The sequence below is a fragment of the Chinchilla lanigera genome, unplaced genomic scaffold (genome assembly GCF_000276665.1).
Source record: "Chinchilla lanigera isolate Chin_1 unplaced genomic scaffold, ChiLan1.0 scaffold00038, whole genome shotgun sequence".
Classification (NCBI taxonomy): Eukaryota; Metazoa; Chordata; class Mammalia; order Rodentia; family Chinchillidae; genus Chinchilla; species Chinchilla lanigera.
Genome location: NW_004955439.1, coordinates 11262508 through 11281630, shown reverse-complemented (window position 1 = coordinate 11281630; position 19123 = coordinate 11262508). Strand labels below are relative to the sequence as shown.

Below are 19123 nucleotides of genomic sequence, written 5' to 3'. Positions count from 1 at the left end.
TCTACTGGCTTAAAAAGCTGCCTAGAGAAGGAGAGTCCAGTGTTTCTTACAAGCAGTGTGGAACAGTAGGGTAATTTTTTCTAGTAGCTAATCCAAGTCCTGCACCCAACAATCTTGAGTTGGCTTCTAATCGTTTGTTCCTTAAGTAGAGGGGGACAAAGCATCACTCACCTGCTTGGCAGGGCCACATTCATCCTATTACTGCTCTGGAAAGAGAGACTGCCGTGGAAGAAAGGACTCCCTGGCCTTTAGGGAAGGGTAGAGGGTGAGGGGAGAGAAGTTCCAAGGTCAAGGCCAGTACAAGTGGAGGCCAAGTCCACCAAGTCTGCCAGGTCCTCCAAGGACCATGATCACCAGGACTTCTGGGGTCTCTAGAAATGCTGTTTGCTTACCTCATGCCTGTCTCCCGTCATGGGAACACATAAAGAGAAGGTTCAGCCTGGTGTGGTGGCACACATTTGTGATCCCAGTACTCTGGAAGGTTCAGGAAAGAGGATTTAAAGTTCAAGCCAATTACAAACAGCTAAGTGACTTAATAAAAAGCAAAAACCAAAAAAAGTGCCAGGAATATAGCTCACTACAATCCCCAGTCTCTCTCTCTCTCTCTCTCTCTCTCCACACACACACACACACACACACACACACACACACACACACACACACACACGATTCTATATACTTGCTCCCTGGGCAGCAAGAAAGTAAGGTGATGGTTGAAATGACTCCAGGGAGACCAAGGAGAGAAATTCCTAAGGGGCAGTGAGAAGGCTGCCGCGTCCTCATAGGCTGCAGGCTGACTCATAGTGGCCAGAACCGACGAGAGAACTGACTGAGAGTTAACGCGGAATCCCAGGAAGGATCCTGACACTGAGCAGCAGGGAGAACCTGTCACAGTGGATGTGAATCTTGGCCCTGTCTTCATGCTTATAAACAGTCAGGAAAGTTCATGGCATCCTGACCTGGTGACAGGAATGAGTGAAACAGGAGTTAGGATTCTATCTGGCAGTACAGACGATCCCAAAATGGGGTCAGGAAAACCAGCATGGCATCTGCTGAGTCATGGCCCTCCAAAAATCTTTACGAAACACCTGCCAGGTGTCTGTTAGCTGTCAGGGACATCCCCAGAGCATGATCAAGCACCACTGGGTGCATAGGCCCTGCATAGACACCATGTGAGCACTGCAGAGATTGACCCTGGGAATTGACCCTACATACTGGGAAAGTATGTAGCTCCTATATGTGGAGAGTGTATCACTCACACAACAGGCAGAGCTCCCTTCTAAACCCCTTAAAAATTCCTAGACACAGAGCCTTCTTGGCTATCCTGCTCAGGACCTCCTCTCAGCTAGTAGGGGCTCTGCTTCCTTGCTGTACATCTTTTACTTCCTTGCCTTTATATCTCTTAAATAAATTTGCTTGTGCTCTCCCTCCTCCTTTGGTGGTGTCATTCTTTGTCACTGTGAGACACAACCCCGACATACCCTTATCAAGCTTGTCCCAGTAAAACTGTACCCACTCCTGGGGACTAGTGATTTCTTTCCTTTTTGTATTTTATCTGTGCTAGTCAAAGACTGTTATTTTATATAGAAATAAACAAAAGGGGAGAAGAGAACAGCTATTGGAACGGATGGCCTTTACAAGTGGAACTTTGGGGATGGAGGCTCTTTGTTTCATAAGAAAAGCAACAGCACATAAATAAGCAAAGCAAATGGAGCAAGGAGGGAAAAGGGTAAAGGAAGGATACACAACCATTATTCCAGTATCATGTGCCTCAGCACGTGCAGTGTCTTCCCTCAGTAATGGTTCATCAAGTGCCCTCTATGCCAGCGACTGCTCTTTGCTATAGATGACATATATGTGAATTTGACTTAGAGAAATCGGGGTCTGTTTTGGGAGCTGACTCACATCATACAGTGGACAGTGAGAACTGGGAGCTGGACACCCAGAGCCAGGCTGGGAGACTCAGAGACTATGGGTTCCCCTGTGGCCTGGATATTGCTAGAAGACCTTTGGCAGAAGGCAGCCTGAGAACAGGGGCCTGGAGAATGGCACACGGGATTCGATCCTGCTGGCCTCATAGAGGAGTGAGGACAAAGAGGTGGTTAAAAAAAGTGAGGACAGAGGTACAGAATGAGAAAGAGCAGGGCTCCCTGCAGGCGGAAAGTTGGGTTAAAGGAGCCGTTCAGAGCCCCATGTGGAGCCTGTTGAATTCCTCCTTTTTGAGGTGAGTGGGGAATTGTGGGAAGTCTTTGACTTGTCAGCATGGCTGGAAGGAGAGGTGTGCCAGCTGTGGGGAGTGCTCAGGGGCAGGGCGCGTACACAAGCCCATTTCCTCCCGCTGATGGAAATGATGAGCTGTTATTTGTGTGACTCTTGTTGGAATCAGGGGCCACCATTTGACTCTGGATCCATCCCCCATAGGCCCATGTGTTAAAGGTTCATTTCCCTAAATGGGAGCTTAGGAAGTGGTGGAAACCCTAAGAGGTAAGGCCTGGTGGTGGTCTTAGTTTGTTTGAAGTGTGCCCTCAAGGGGAACTGTGGGACCTTCATCTCTTTTGCTCCTTTTTTTTCCTACTTGGCTGCCATTAAGTTCTATACATGTTCCCTGCCATGATGTACTGTCTCACTGGAGGCCCAGAAGCAATGGGGCCAATTGATCCTGGACTGTGACCCTCAAAACTGTAAGCTAAGATAAACCTTTCTTCTTTTTAAGGTGATTTAGTTCAGGTATTTGTTACAGTAACATAAAGCTGATTAACACACAGGTTCCATTAGTCTGTCTCAGGCTACAGAACAGTGCCTAGTGCTTGCTGGATGAACTTAGTTATAAAGGTCAAGAACATCGCCAGGCAACTCTGAGGGTCAATGAGGAATTCTGACCCTGTGGACAGTTTCCAATTCAGTTGCTCTGAATTCTGCTATTTCAGGCTCATGGTTTGCTAGGGACAAGACCCCCCAGCCCCTTGTGATACTGGGGATTGAACCTAGGGCCTTTATTCTGAGCCATATTCTAACCCTCACTCCTTTCAAAATTTATTTTGAGACAGAGTCTGGCTAAGTTGCAAGGGTCTTGCTAAGTTCCATACTTTATGGAATCACCCGACAGCACACACACTTCCATTCTTGGAGTGGCAACATTGTTCAGTCACTCTGACCTTCTACACTGTAGAATCCTAAAAAAGCTAAGTAAATTATTTTGCCCAAATTCATGAAAAAATACACACCAGCTCATCATAACCACATCATCTATTGATGATAAAAATACCTATTCCTAGGTATTTTGATAACAAAAATATTGATGACATTACTCTTTAGGTATTGATGATAAAAATACCTGTTCCTAGGTATTTTTTCAAGGTGAATGATCCTGTAGCTACCATAAAACATTGCCTAGATTTTGAATATTCGTGTACTTTAGTGGCAGCTCTACATGCCACCATCCTATACTCATCAGAGGAGAGATTACAATACCTGTGTTAAAAACTCTGCTCTACATACAGCCCTGCCTGAGTCCCTGACGGGTAGCACTAACTGAGCTCTTTGCCAGCAGCCAGCTCCAACTGCTAGCCTTATGCTAAGTTTTCAAAAGTGTTATTATATGATCCAGAATTCTTCATAGGAATCCTCAGCAGTATGGTGGCAATTGGTCAGCAGGTGCACATCACAGGGAAAACCATGCAGCTCATTTTCCTTGGAGGTGAGCTATTAGCTATTTGGAATTGACTTATGGAAATGAGCTGTGTTAGCTATTTGTAACTGACCTTTCATGAGCCCCCCCTTACTCCCCTCTAATAGCATTCTCCTTTCCTGCTTAATGATATCCTGCTTGTTTGTTTTCTGTCTCCTCTTATGAGAATGTAATCTTCCACCAAGCAGGGAGTCTATCTGTCTAGTTCACTGCTATGCTCCTATCTGGAACAGACAGGAGTCTACATTTTCCTTCCTTCCATTTGCTGGATCAGGTTCTCCACATGCCCCTCCTTGGGATTTGCCCTCCAGGTATGAACACTTCTCATCATCAGGCCTTTACCTTATGTTACACATTAAAGAGTATAGAAACTCAAAGTGGCCCTGCTTCAATAGTGCTCATTGAAATCTGTGTGCATTGGCAAAAGCATTTGCCTTTCCACTGATGACTTTTGACATTTTTGTATATTGCACAGAATTATCAACCTTTAAAGAAAGAAATACATTTTATATTGAAATGTTTCATCTCATTTTCCAAATTCAGTGTACTTCTTAGTCTCATAGGAACTTTAAGGCAAGTAGCTGATGACATTACTCTTTAGGCAAAAGTTACCAAGCACACACTTATAATTGAACAGATTTTAGAAAATTTCTTACAGTGAGGGAGAACATACACTACAGGGAGCCCTGGGTCATCTCAGTAGAAGGAGGTGAGAAAGACAGGATGTGGGCTTGTGTGTGCTGCTTTGGAGGAGGGCTGGAGGAAGGCTAGCATTGTGTTGCATTGGCTGCTGTCAGGTGTGGGGAAATTCTATAATTGGGGAGCTTGGTAATTTTTTTTAAAATTTTCATCAATAAGATTTATTCTTTGCTTTTAGATTTTAAATCTATTAGGAAACGATTTTGTGTGTATATATATATATATATAGTCATGATTTTTCCCTATATTTTTTTCTTTTTTTAATTTTAAAAATGAAAGGAGGAAAACATTAACAGACAGACAACCTTTTACAAGAGAGCAAAAGAACAGTACAGACAATAGCAAGTTACAAACAAAGTGGTAGGAAATTAACAATGCTTGTTGTATTCCATGTTGATATCTTCAAAGTGGTTTCTCATGAAAACAGATAGAAACATGCAATATTGATCAATCAAGGACTCATTGACAGTTTCAGCAAAGAAATAGAAGACAGTAGAACAACTATATTAACTATCCTGTATATACATACATACAAAATTTTTCCTTCTTTCCCTTTTCTTTTCCCACATGCCAGTTGCCCTTTACCCTTGAGTACTTTCCTATCATTTCACAATGTCTATCATACCTCCTAGTTTAAATTAACTCTTTCAGGTTTTACACTAGTGAAACAATTTGGTGCTTGCACATGCATGTCTGATTTATTTCACTTATGAGTATGGTCTCTAGTTGTGACCATTTACCTATAAATGCCTCAAGTTTATCTTTTTTTTACAGCTGAGTAATATTCCATTATATAAAAGTACCACAATTTTCTTATCCAATCCTCAGTGGATGGACATTTGGGTTGCTTCTACAATTTAGCAATTACAAATTGTGCTGCTATAAACGTAGGTGCACATATATCACTGTGATATGATGTTTTTAGATCTTCTGGAAAAATACCCAGAAGGAGAATAGCTGGGTTGAATGGGACCTCTAGATCTAGTCTGCTGAGGAGTCTCCAAAGTGATTTCCACAGTGGTTTCACCAGTCTGCATTCCCACCAGCAGTGGAGAAGGTTTCCTATTTCTCGACAGCCTTGCCAGCATTTGTTATTGGTTGATTTCTTAATGCTAGCCATTCTTACTGGGGTAAGGTGTAATCTCAGTGTTGTTTTAATTTGCATTTCTTGAATGACTAATGATGTTGAACATTTTCTCATGTATTTGTTTGCCATTTGTATTTCCTTATCTGAGAAGTGTGTATTCATCTCAGCTGCCCATTTTTGGATTGGGTCTTTGAATTTGGGGTGGCTGATATTTTTTAATACTTTATATGTTGTAGGTAGAAGCCCTTTGTCTGTGGGACAGTCAGCTAAAATTTCTTCCAGGTTTGTGGGTTTTCTTTTCACTCTCTAGTGATTTTTTCAGATGTGCAGAAACTTTTCAGTAGGATGAGATCCCAGTTGTTGATTTTTTCAAATGTTTCCCGTGCAATTTGGTTTTTGTTCATGAACTCTCTGCCTACCCCTATGTCTTCAAGGTTTTTACCTACTTTCTCTTCCAATAGATTTAGTGTTTCTGTTTTAATACTGAGATCTATGAACCATTTTGACTTGAGTTTGGTACATGGTGATAGACTTGGGTCTATTTTCAGCCTTTGGCAGGTAGCAGAGCTTGGTAATTTTCATCTAGAAGGCAAAAAGGACAGATGAGATGGGAGCCATGATTTATAAAGAAACAGTAGCCATTCATATCAGCTATGAAGGAAGATATTAGTCTTTTTTGCTTAAGCACAGCTCTTATTTTTATCTGTGTTCAGACAGGTTATGAAGTAGTCTTGTTTGTGTCTTGATCCATCATGGTTGCGGAACGGCTTTGTCCAGTACTGAGACTGTTCTGTCCAGCAGAACCTCAGGGCTTAGCTGTGAGTATTGGGCCAACTGTTGGCTGCCAAAAGCTTTTTCTTTTTCATCAGCATATCACAGGGAGGTGGGGAGACCTCAGCTTGGAGTTGGGTATACTGGGGGAGGTGTAAAAATGATATTTGAACTGCAAATTGAAAAAGGCTCTTTTGAAACACTTGGCCCTAAAGTGTGCATTCAATTCTTAACACATGTTAAGAATGTGATTGATTCCTGGTACAATACTGGGACTGAGGGTGCTGGAATTAAGGGTGGATGGAGGTGCTGTCCCAGCACTCATTTCTTTCTTGGCATCTCCCCATGCTCACATCAGTGAAAAAGCTCTCTGGGCTCTAGAAAACATTGCAGGTGATGGTTCAGTTTTCCGAGACTTGATTATCTTTTTTTTTTTGGTTTTTCTCCGGTATCGGGAACCGAACTCACGACCTTGCGCTTGCCAGGCAGACGCTTTGCCGCTGAGCTAAATCCCCAACCCCTTGATTATCATATATGGTGCAATTGATCCACTCTTAGCTCTTCTTGCAGTTCCTGATATGTCATTTTTAGTAGGTGGTTACTTATGTAACCTTACCTGGACACTTTCAAACCTTTGCCACAACAAGAATCCTACACCCCCATTAATGCTGTTGAGCAAATTCTTCCTGCTTTGGCTTGTCTCCTGCATCACAATGATCTCAAAGTATTAGAAGATACCGGCTGGGCTATTTCTTACCTTACTGATGGTTCAAATGAATGCATTGAAGTGGTTGTAAAAACGCGAGCTGTGCCCCATCTGGTGAAGTTTCTAGAATCAAATGAATTGCCCATGAGGGCTTCTGCGCTAAGAGCCATAGGGAATGCTGTCACTGGAACAGATGCACAGACGCAGACTGTGATAGATACAGGAGCACTTGCTGTCCTTCCCAGCCTGCTCACCCACCCCAAAACTAATATTCAGAAAGAAGCCACATGGACAATGTCAAACATCACAGCTGACTGGCACGACCAGACACAGTAGTTTGTAAATCATGGATTAATCCCATTTCTCATCAGTGCTCTCTCTAGGGCAGATTTTAAGACACAAAAGGAAGCTGTGTGGGCCGTGACCAACCATACAACCAGTTGGACAGTTGAACAGATTGTATACCTTGTTCATTGTGGTATAAGACAACCATTGATGAACCTCTTAATTGCAAAAGATATGAAAATTATTCTTGTTATTCTGGATGCCACTTCAAATATCTTTCAGGCTGCTGAGAAACTGGGTGAAACTGAGAAGCTTAGTAAAATGATTGAAGAATGTGGAGGCCTGGACAAGATCAAAACTCTACAGAACCAATGCAATGAATCTGTGTACAAGGCCTCATTAAACTTGACTGAGAAGTATTTCTCAGTAGAGGAAAAAGATCAAAATGTTGTACCAGAAACTACTTCTGAGGGCTCTATCTTGCAAGTTCGGCACTGGGCTCCTGGTATCTTTAACTTCTAGGTGTATAGCTGAGGAAGGCAGCTATAACCCTAAATAACCCTTAATAGCCAAAGCAATCTTGAGCAAAAAGATAAAGCTAGAAGCATCATTCTACCTAATCTCCAAGTTGGCTAGTTATAGTAATCAAAACAGCATTGCACTGGCATAAAAACAGATATACAGATGAATGGAACAAAATAGAAGATCCAGAAATAAATCCACATTTACAGTCAATTGATATCCAACAAAAGTGTCAAGAACACACAGGAGGGAAAGAACAATCTCTTCAGTCAACTGTAATGGGAAAGCTGAATATCCACATGCAGAAGAATGGAATTGGACCCTGTGTCACACCGTGTACAGAAATAACCTTGAAATGGACAGAAAAGTTAAATGTAAGTCCGGAAATTCTAAAACTACATGAAGAAAACATAGGGAAAATTGGTTTTGGTAAGGATATTTTGGATATGATCCCCAAAGCATAGGCGATAAAAGAAAAAATAGATAAGAAAGATTATATCAAACTAAAAGGTGTCTGCATAGCAAATGACACAATCAACAAAATGAAGTGACACTTTAAGGAATGAAAGAAAATATTTGCAAACCATGCAAATATTATAATATACAAAATATATACAGAACTCAACTCAGTAACAAAAATCCAATTAAGGGAGCAGAGCATTTAAATAGGCATTTTTCAGAAGACATACAGATGGTCAACAGACATGAAAAATTCCTCAACAAGAGTAATCATTGGGGAAATGCAAATCAGAACCAAAATGAAGCTGGGTGTGCTGGCACACACCTGTAATCCCATCACTTGGGAGGCTGAGGCAAGAGTATCACTACGTGTTTAGAGTCAGCCTGGGCCACAAGTGAGTTGAGACCCTTGTCTCCAAACAAACAAACAAACAAACAAATGACCACAACAATCCACAATGAGATATGACCTTACACCTGTTGGAATTTTTGTTATCAAAACTGGAAAAGATAAAATTATTGGCAAGGTTTTAGAGAAAAAGGAATGCTGTACAGTTTGTGGAATGTCAATTAGTACAGATACTATAGATACCAGAATGAAAATTCCTCAAAGGATTAAAAATAGAATTCCATATGATCCAGCAATTCCACTACTGGGTACATATCCGAAGATAATGAAGTCAATATATGGAAGAGATATCTGCACTCTAACGTTCCCTGCAGTAGGATTCACAAAAGCTGAGATATAGAACCAACCTACATGCCTATAAGTAGAAGAAAGATAAAGAAAATGTGGTGTGATAAGAAGTGATATGAGGGACAGAGATGCGTGGGGTGAGTGTGTGTAATGAATTACTATTCAGCCTAAAAAAAAAAGGAAATTCTGCCATTTGTAACAACATGGTTAAATCTGGAGGACAGTGTTCTAAGTAAAATGAGCCAGGCACAAAAAAGGAAACACTACATGATCGTACTTACATGTGGAATCTAAAAAATTTGAGCTCACAGAAGCTGAGAGTAGAATGAGGCTGTAGAGAGGGTGTATGGGGAAGGATTGACCAAAATGCATGAAATTTCAGTCAGACAGGAGGACTAAGTTCTGGAGATCTATGGAACAGCATGGGAATGGCAGATAATAATACTGTATGGTATATTTGAAAACTGCTAAGAGAATAGATATTGACTGTCCTTACAAGAATAGATATTGACTGTCCTTATAAGAAATAATAAGCAAGCAAGGTTATAGATATATCAATCAGCCTGATGTAATCATTTCACAGTGCATACATACTTTGAAATATACCACTGAACACCATAAACATACACAGTTTTAATTATTAATTGAAACTTAATAAATCTGAAAACAAACAAAATCAATATTTCTGCCCTGAAAGGCCTCACAGCCAGCAGCTATCCCCTCAGAGATAAACACTACTCTGACTTCCCTCACCACTTACATCATATAAATAAAATCAAACAGTATGTTCGCATTTAGTGTCTGGCTTTTGTGTTCATGGTGACTGTAAGAGTCATCCTGGTTTGTGTATCAGAAATTTGGTCTTTTAAAAAATGAATACAGCCAGGGATTTAGGTCAGTGGAGCAGCACCTGCCTGGCAAGTGTGAGGTCCTGAGTTCAGTTCCCCATATCCCCACCCCCCAAAAAAGACAAATAAGGTACTTTTGCATGACTATATGACAATTCTCTTGTCTATACCAGCCATTCTCCTCTTAATGGACATTTGGGTTATTTCTGGCTTTTAGCTGTTGTAAATAAAACTGCTATAAACTTTCTTATTTTTAACATTGGTTTCTATTATAAAATTTCATATGTGTTTCACTGAAAACTTTCTGTAAAACATCAAACATGTAAATTAAAGCCTCCAAACATAAAGGATCATGACGCTTTCAAGTGCATTATTCTGATCCGTAAAGTACAACATTTTAAAGCAAGCCTCTGCCGTTGTTTTTATGTTTGGCACACAAACAGAGCAGCCTAAGTTCTTTTTTTTATATTCTGCAAATTGGGAACCATCAGTGTGTTTTAGTAAAAAAAAATTTTTTTTAGTAAATAAAAAATAAGAGGAATAAAATCAAACTCTTTGGACTTGGTAAGATTAGGTATTTATTATGACTTCAATTTCAGTAACACAAATGTGCTTTCCAGTTACAACTATAAAGGGAAGATTATTCTAAATTTTGTTTGCGATAAAAGCCTGAGTGTATTGCAATGTACAGTCATTTTCTTGGAAAAAAATGAGCATCCTTGAAAAGATATTTAAGCAATTTTCTGATTTACTACAATGGGATTAAGACTCGCTCAAAGAAGCTGGTTACCTCTTCACTCTGTTGGCTGTCAGCTGAGTATCAGTCAAGAACCTGGTGATCTTTAACAAAACATTTATTTTTTATTAGGAGTTAGACTAATAATAACTATCTTCTCTTTCTACGAAATGCACCCACTATAAATAAATCTCTGAATTGGGCTACCGGAGCTCGTTTCTTTTGCAGTAAACTTATAAAACTAACTTTGAAATGTGTTCATAATTACTTTGATAAAAAGTTTAATGCAATGTAAAATATATTTCTCCCTGTAGGTCCTAATTAAAAAGTCTAAAGGCCACTTTTAAGAGGAAAGAACATGGTGGGAGAAAACTAGCTCTCTGCAGAGGTCGGAAGCAGGGGAATGGCCCAATCATACCTAGGCGACGCCTTGAAGAGAAGAGACCAGGTGAGGGCTTGTCCAAGGACCTGCAGCTCTTCCCACAGATGACACCAGCAGGATCCATACTAGGATGATCCCTGTCAGCCCCATTGCACCCTTACGTGGGTGTGCCGAGTAGCCTCAGCGAGGGCCAACCAAAGTGTGGCTGACAGGTGGAAGGCATCGGCGGGAAGCAGAGGGAGAAGCTGGAAGCTGTAGCAGCAATGCGTTTCTTGGGTTACCCATGGAGCTCCTTCCTCTTGGGGGTCTGGCCATGGCATGCAGCATCTTGGGAAGATCCACGAAGGCAGGAAGGTACCTGTCTTGCTCAGTGATGGGTTCCCTAACACTGTGGCTATGCAAAAATGTTGAGTGAGTACATGCTGTCTTTTGTCCGTTAAGGAATGCTGATGTGTCTCCCTTTGCCCCAAGTCCTCTCTGTGCTTCTTCAGATAGATCAGAGTCCAAGCCACAGCTGGCTGGTGATACATCTCCCTTTTCTTGGTTTCTTCATTACCTGCTTCTTTCCCAAAGGACCAGAGGAGGGGGCCTGACAGATGTTGGCTTTGACCATGGCCCCCCAAATACTTGGCTACCTGGATCCTGTTTCCAGGGATGTTATGGAAGCTGCTGGCCCAGTATGACTGGTCAAAAAAAAAGGAAGAAATTAAGAACTAGGTGATTACTGTAAACAGGAGAGAGGTAAAGGCCAAGTACAGTGTATTTACTCTATCAGTGAGTAGTGAATGAAATAGTAGTGACACATTCCTGAAGAAAAGCTGACAGTACTTTAAAAATCCAATCAAGATGGTCATTAGGTAATATGTATTGAATTGGTTGCCTGATATATACACTTGAAAATAGTAAATTTAGAATATAAATCTTAAAAATAATTATGTTGCACATCTCTTTCTTTGTTGAGTCCACTGAAAATAATTTTACCTGGACTATAAAACCAACTTTTATAATGAGTTAACATACAAATCCCCAAAGGGATGCCGTCTTCCTTTTTTCTAGACAGTGGAATAGTTAAAAAGAAGTTGATTATTGTATTTCTCTACTTGTTCCTTTCCACTGTGTCTTGGCCTACATTTTTTTTAAAAGACAGGCTGATCAAAAGCATAAATATGTGGATCCTCATGGGGAATATGGCTCTAGGGAAAGAAAAAAAGCTCTATTGTTGAGTTTCTTACAGCAGCAGTCAGCTGGGATATGGGTTCACCTGAGGAGCTGTATGAAATGTGTCTTATGACTATCCATCAGGAGAAGAAAGGGAAAAGGATTGTCCTTTAACTTCTATCTCCATAGATCATGGCTTTGTCTTGTAAGGTGCCAACATGCCTGTTTCCGAGGCTGAGCATGCATGGGTACTGAGTGGGTTCCTGAGACATCCCACTCCATGCTGTCCAATGACAGGCACTGGTTTGGGTGAGGAGAGGCTTAATATAGGCCTGGCTTGATATAGGCCTGGCTGTGCCTGGGCAAAACTTCCCAGAGCTGCATGAGTGGCCTCATGAAGGCTAAAATAAGAGATAGGGGAGGCTGAGAGGATCCAAAATGATCCACAAGAGATGTTTAATACAGATAGTGAAGCAAGTGCACCACACAGTAATTCCTTGGGATAATATTTAGGTAGCCATTGACTTGAGTTTTTGTTTTTCCTAGTAGCGATAGAATAAGATTACCTTAATATAACTGCTCAAGGCTAGAACAAAGAATACAAGGATTTAATTGTGTGAAGGGTTGCCAACAGAACTTCTAGATGCCACCCAAGAATGGAGTTTGACAAGGCATCCATTTCTTGACTTTATCCACTATCTGTGTGATTTCCAGCTCCAAATGTCTAACTCAGCCTTACTCCATTTATTTTATTCTCTTTAAGACTGAATCTTCCAATGTAACTTATCCAAGTCAAAAATCACCACCTAAATCTTCTCCTCCTGGCTTCTCAGTCTTAATGTAGGGGTCTCAGTCGCTTTCCTTATCACTGAGACACAATACCCAACACCCACATCTCAAAGGATGAGAGGCTTATTTTGGCTCGCAGTTTCAGTGGGTTCATTCCATGGTCAGCTGGCTCCAAGACTGAAAGAGCATGGTGCAAAGGGGCAGGGAAGGGAAGCTGCTCACAACATGAAGGCTAGGAAGCAGGGAGAGAAAGAAGAGGCCAGAGAGGGAGGTATCCCCTTCTAGATTGTGCCCCAGTTACCCACCTCTTCCAGCCTCCTAACAGCCCATTAGCTACCAAAGTCATTAGCAGATGAATCCACTGATGAATATAGTGCCCTCATGACTGAATCACATGAGAATTCTGCAGGATAGTCTAGATCTAAACCATAACAGTAGGGAACCCACAGGGCCAGAAAACTGAGCAAAAGTCATTGCTGACTCTTTCCCTTCCTCTCTTCACATCCCTCACCATAGGCAGCCAGCTGTGAAATCCTGTTGGTTTTACCACCTGTTTGTCTGCGTACTGTGGTGGCTTAGCATCTCTTTTTTTCTGAGTTGCAGTCACAAATGGTCTTCTAATTATTCCTTGCCTTCAGTCTTGTCTTTTGGCAGAGCTTAGGGGTTTCCCTGAGTTAGGGGCTAATACAAAAAGTCACATATATGATGGTTCTCAACCAAGAAGAGAAAGGAAGCATCATTAAAGATAAATTCTTTATGAAGTTTACCAAAATTGGCTCTCACCTGTTCTCTGGGTCCATCAGTCAGTGTGGTATGATTTTGTCCCTTATTCCTGTATGTGGATTAGCCACCCGCAGCCTACTGGGAGGTGGGTTCTTGGGCAGTCCATACTATTCTCAATTCCCATAGACAAGTGTTCATAACTTTGCCACAACTGTGACTGCATTTATGTGTTAAGTGAGAGTTGGAGGAGTGGGGGCGATGTTGGATCTGCAACACAGAGCACCTCCACAAATTCCGCTGAAAGGAGCCCACAACGATGACAGACATGTGCAACAGGGCCTTTCTGACTCTTCACCTGCCTTGATTTTCTGTCTCACTCACTCGTGGTTAAGAGGAGAAAAAGATCATTTTGGGCAAACTCCCTTGGGATGGGAGGGGAGCGAAAATTTAATTGAGCAATTGTGGAAAATGCAGTAGTCCAGACTTACCTGTTAAAAATACATTACAAGACCCCCAGCGGATGCATAAAACTATGTAGTCCTGAACCCTACATGTCTCAGGTCTTTTCCTATATGTCCTGCAGTGCTGTGACACATACCAGAGTTAATCTGTTCTTTGCTTTATGCCCCAGTGTCTCCTTTGCATCACTGTGCTTGTGCTTTTGGACCATTACTTAGTGAAATAAATGTTATTTGAACACAAAACTGTGATACTCAGATAGTTTGATACCTGAGAAGGCTACTAAATGACTGACAGGTAATGCACACAGCATGGATATACTGCACAAAGAGATGATCTTATCATGGGCTGGATGGAGCAGGATGACTGAAACTTTTGTCTCGCTGCTCAGCATCACACAAGTTAAAACTTATGCATTGTTTATTTCTAGAATTTCCCATTTAATATCTTTGGGCCACAGTGGACTGCAGGTAATTGAAACTATGGGAAAAAACCCCAAGTGTAATGGGGGATTAATGAAATGTTTGAAGGCTTGCAAGCTACTGACCCAGAATAGCCCTGTCTATTAACATGTAAACTCTTTTCTAATGTATTAATAATTATTTCTCATGGGCCAGCTACATCCTATCTTATGAGAGGCATTGTGAGAGATGTAAAACAAGTCAGATACATCCCTTCCAACATGGGAAGGAAACAATTTATACACATGAACCTGTAGAGTGAGGGTGGAGAGCCAAATGCTGAACTGTGTGGGTCAGAAGGTGAGTCTGTGAGAAAAGTTTCTACCACAAACTTGAGACCCCATTGTGGGAAAACAAACCTAGGAGGGGGCCTGACTTCTTTTTATATTTTAGAACTGTAACTCACATTGTGTCTCACATATCTGTCTGCTTTTTTTAAAGAACCAAACTGAGAAAATATTTTACATGATTCTTATAATTCTTGTCACTGGGTATTTTTCTGGATGCTAAAACACTTGAACAAAGGGAGAATTCACTCATAGCTATCTGGCTTTTGCTTACTTTGCATGATTGAATTCTAAATTGTTCTTCCAAATATTGGCAGCATACACTGAGCCAGGGCAAATGATTGTGATTCTAATCGTGAGTTAATGAATTTTATGAAAAAATGATCATAGACATATTGCTTCCTATCAGTGTTTAGTGCATGGTGCTTAGCTTAATTTTATTTTAATTAGGACCAGTACATTTCTTTAATGAACACTATGTTAATTCCATTACTTGTTTCATAGGTGTAAATAAGTTTCATTTGTGTTAACATTTGCATCTTTCACACATCAAACTTTTCTTTGAGAAAATTTTCCTTTTGCTTTATATATAGAAAATCTAACTTGTTGGTTCTATCAAAAACTGAATGGAAGTTACACCTGTGAATCTGATGCCTGTTGCTTAGGTTAGATGGACTCATTTGACCTAGGTAAAACTTTGTAGCATTTAACGACCATGCTTTATTTTTAACAGCCGTGATTTAAATATTTTTTTTCAGTAAGATCAGGTACACACCTCTGTTATAGGCTGAATTTTGTCCCCGCCGCCAAATCCATAATTGGAAGGTCTAGTCCCCAGGATTTGAGTGTGTGACTGTACATGCTAGGGTAAAGGGTGACAAAGTTAAAATGGGGCCATTAGGGTGAGCCCTAACCGAGTCTGTCTGGAGTCCTCATAAGAAGAGAAAATCTGGGTCAGCAGGGAGGCACACATCATGCATACGTGCACAGAGGAAAGACCATTGAGCCCAGAGAGAAGGTGCTCATCCACAGTCGGTGAGAGAAGCCTCAATAGAAATCAAACCTGGAAATATTTTAATCTAGGACTTCCAGCTTCTAGAATTGGGGAAAAATAAGTTTTTATTGCTCATATCAAGTCTGTGATATTTTGTCATGGCAGCCACAGGAGGCTGATATAACAGCACTAAAAAATACTACTTCCCTGTAGCATTCTGCAGCAGAGGTGTTTACTACGCACTGACTAGCCAAGTGATTCCCACCAAGTGCCCTATTCACCTGACTTTAGTGAGGGCCATGCACTAGTACCAGTCTGTGCACTGTGCATAGAAGGGTCATGAATTCCTTCCAGACTGACGTAGCAAAATCTGCCTGTGACTCTCCAGTCATCTTCTCTCCCATCATAGTGACCAAGGAGGTCACTGTTCCAGAGGAACTGCACTGCAGTGGAGGTGGTTTCCATCAGCTTGCATCCCTGACAGAATGAATGGCACAAAACCTGCCATCAGGCAGCTCTGGTCATGCCTGTAGGTGAGGAATAGCTCAATACTATATTAAGTCTGGAAATGGGGGTATAATTTATTTGTTTAACTTAACTTTATCATGATCATACAATCTCCATCTTCTTAGTGCTCCTGAGAGTGTAAACTTAGCTAACATCTGGACCCCACTGACTGGCCGATGATCCTTTCCATTGTACTTTCACAATATTCCATAGGTCTGGCTATACTGTCCATGCACAGAGCTGTCAGTTGTTTCCCTGAATAAATGACAACGATGATGGTGGTGGTGATAATAGTGATGGTGGAGTGTTCTAGGCATTGTTCTAATGCCTCATATACAGATAGTCCTCAACTTAGGATGGTTCAACTTACAACTTTTCAACTTTACAACAATGTGAAAGAGAAACACATTTAGTAGAAACCATACTTTGAATTTCCCAGGCTGGTGATACTTGGTACAATTCTCTTTTGTGATGCTGGGATGCTGCAGAAAGTCACAGCTTCCAGTCAGCCTTGTAATCAGAGGGATAACAACCCACACCCTGCAGTGGACCACATTGCTAAGCCAGGCTATTCACTAGGTTAGGTATATTAAGCACACTTTCAAACTACAGTATTTTCAATGTACATTGGTTTTGTTGGGATCTACTCCACTGTAAGTGAAGCATAATCTGTATGTGAGATAATTTAATCTCAGAATTTTATGGGGTAGCTGTTATCATCATCTCCCTTTTTAGGTGAAGGCAGTGAGGCACAGACAGTTTAAGTAATTGCTCACGTTCACACAGCTAGTATACAGCAGAGCTGAAATTTGAACCTTGGCAGTATGGATCTCATTGTTTTCCAGTGAATTCATACAGTAAAGACCCTCTGAGTCTGAATCCCAGTGTTCTTTCTCAGCTGCTTCTTCCATTCTCAACAATCTTTTACTCCTGAGCTCTTCTAACACTTCAGTCTAGTTAGAGTCTAGGTGGTGCCTGTTCTACAGCCAAAGCCTGCACTTGCCAACCTGTCTCAAGCTTGCCCATTAGATTTGCTCTGCTTTCTGTGCCTTCTGTTCCTTGGCCCTTCTGTTCACACCCTATGCACCCCGTGGTGTCCCATCCAATTTCCATCTCTTTGGGAAGCCATGCTCGAAATCTTCTTCATTCAGTACTCCCATGAGTTCTTCTATCTTTCCCTGTGGGTGCTCAAGTGTCACTTATTCGGAGATGTCTCTGCTCTCTCTTGCCTAATGTACAAGCTCCCTCAGCACAAAGACCGTGTTTCTTTGTAGATTTCCTCTGCAACTAACCTTTGCGCCCAATCTTTGTGCTATAAATGTTACTGCAATTAATTGAAGGGAAAGTCTCCTTGAATGCCTTCCTTCTTGGCAGAAGATTAGAGCGTTACCCCTTCTGTGTTTGGACACCATGGCTTAGAATTCCCAGTCATGCTGCGTGAAAATGATGTTGTTAACATCATAATGGTGTTTTTCTGTGTTGCTCTATCTGCATTCACTCCTCTGAGTTTGATGCTGTCATTCTCATCTGTGTCCTGTTAGCAAATTGCTCCTTTGGTCTCTATATTAGAAGAAACTGAATTTCAATTATCTCTTAGCTTTGATTTATTGATTAAGAGCAGTCTTTTATCCTGGTGGTTTTTTCAAGTATGTCATAATACATGTTCCAGTAAGTGGAAAGAAAAGAGAAAGTTAGTGCTCCTGCTTCTCTTTGGCCTTGAAAGTCTCACCTTTGAGCATATTGTGGAGGTTTTGGGGGGCAGGGATAAGCAGAAAGTGAAGGAAGGTGGAATTCAGTAATTTCTGCTACAAGTATTTCTGGTTCAAATGCAGGATAACACTTTGAAATTTGAAAAAGATTGGTCTTCCTAAAGATCTCTGGGTAATTTTCCCTAAGAATGTATTGTGTTACTCATGTTCATATAAAGGCATTCATTTTCTGCGGTATGCTAGTCATCTTCCAGGATCCTTGCCTTCTGAGAACACGTTTTTGAGTTGTCCCACCCACACTAAATAGGGATCCAATGCTGTGTAAACAATAGTGTCTTAGTTACTTTTCTTATTGCTGGGACAAAATACCCGACATAAATTAAAGGAGGAAAGGTTTATTTTGGCTCACAGTTTGTAAAGGTTTCTGTCCAAAGTTGGCTGATTCCATGCAGATCAGCATGGCAGAAGAGAAACAGTTCATGGCATGGCAGGCGGAAGCAGCAGGCACTCAAGGGAGAAGGGAGATAGGTACTATATATGTATATGCCCACAGTGACCTTCCTCTTCCCGCCAGGCCTCACCACCCAACATCATACCCAGCTGTAAACCCATTAGTAGGCTAATCCAGTGTCACACACCCATGATCCAGTATCACACACCCATGATTTATGAGTGCATGAGGTGTTGGGATACTTTAGATATAAACTGTAACAAGTAGATATTGCAGAAGTGGTGGTGTGTGACTTATTCCAAGATGAGCTAAAAAGGACACCACGGTTTTCATCTTGCTCTGCTGGATTGCTTGCCCTCAGGGAAGGCAGTCTCTAGGTTGTGAGGACCTGGAGAGGTCCACGTGGCTGTGAAGTGGTCCACATGGCAGCCAACAGCAGAAACCAAGGTGGCAGTCATATAAGTGGACCATCCTGGAAATAGATTCTCCATCCCCAGTCAAGCTTAAATGACTGGTCCTGGTTCCTTGGTCCTGACTGTAATTCACATAGACTTGGAGCTGAAGTACCCCAGCCAATTTCCTAGCTTAAAGAATCTGTGTGAATAAAAAAAAAAAAAAAAAAGAATCTGTGTGAGATGATAAATGTTTAATTTATCTTTAAGTTTTAGGGTAATTTGCTGTGTTGCAATAAGACACAAATACATG

General features: G+C 41.3%; 1 protein-coding gene across 1 annotated transcript; it reads left to right on the top strand.

Annotated features, from left to right (window-relative positions):
• The first annotated feature begins 1708 nt into the window (after window positions 1-1708).
• Window positions 1709-7758, top strand: LOC102022966 (importin subunit alpha-1-like). The gene is given in 5 exon segments (XM_013517299.1): window positions 1709-1811; window positions 2086-2101; window positions 6541-6671; window positions 6777-6908; window positions 6911-7758. Coding segments are annotated over 5 exon segments (1230 nt in total).
• Window positions 7759-19123: the final 11365 nt, after the last annotated feature.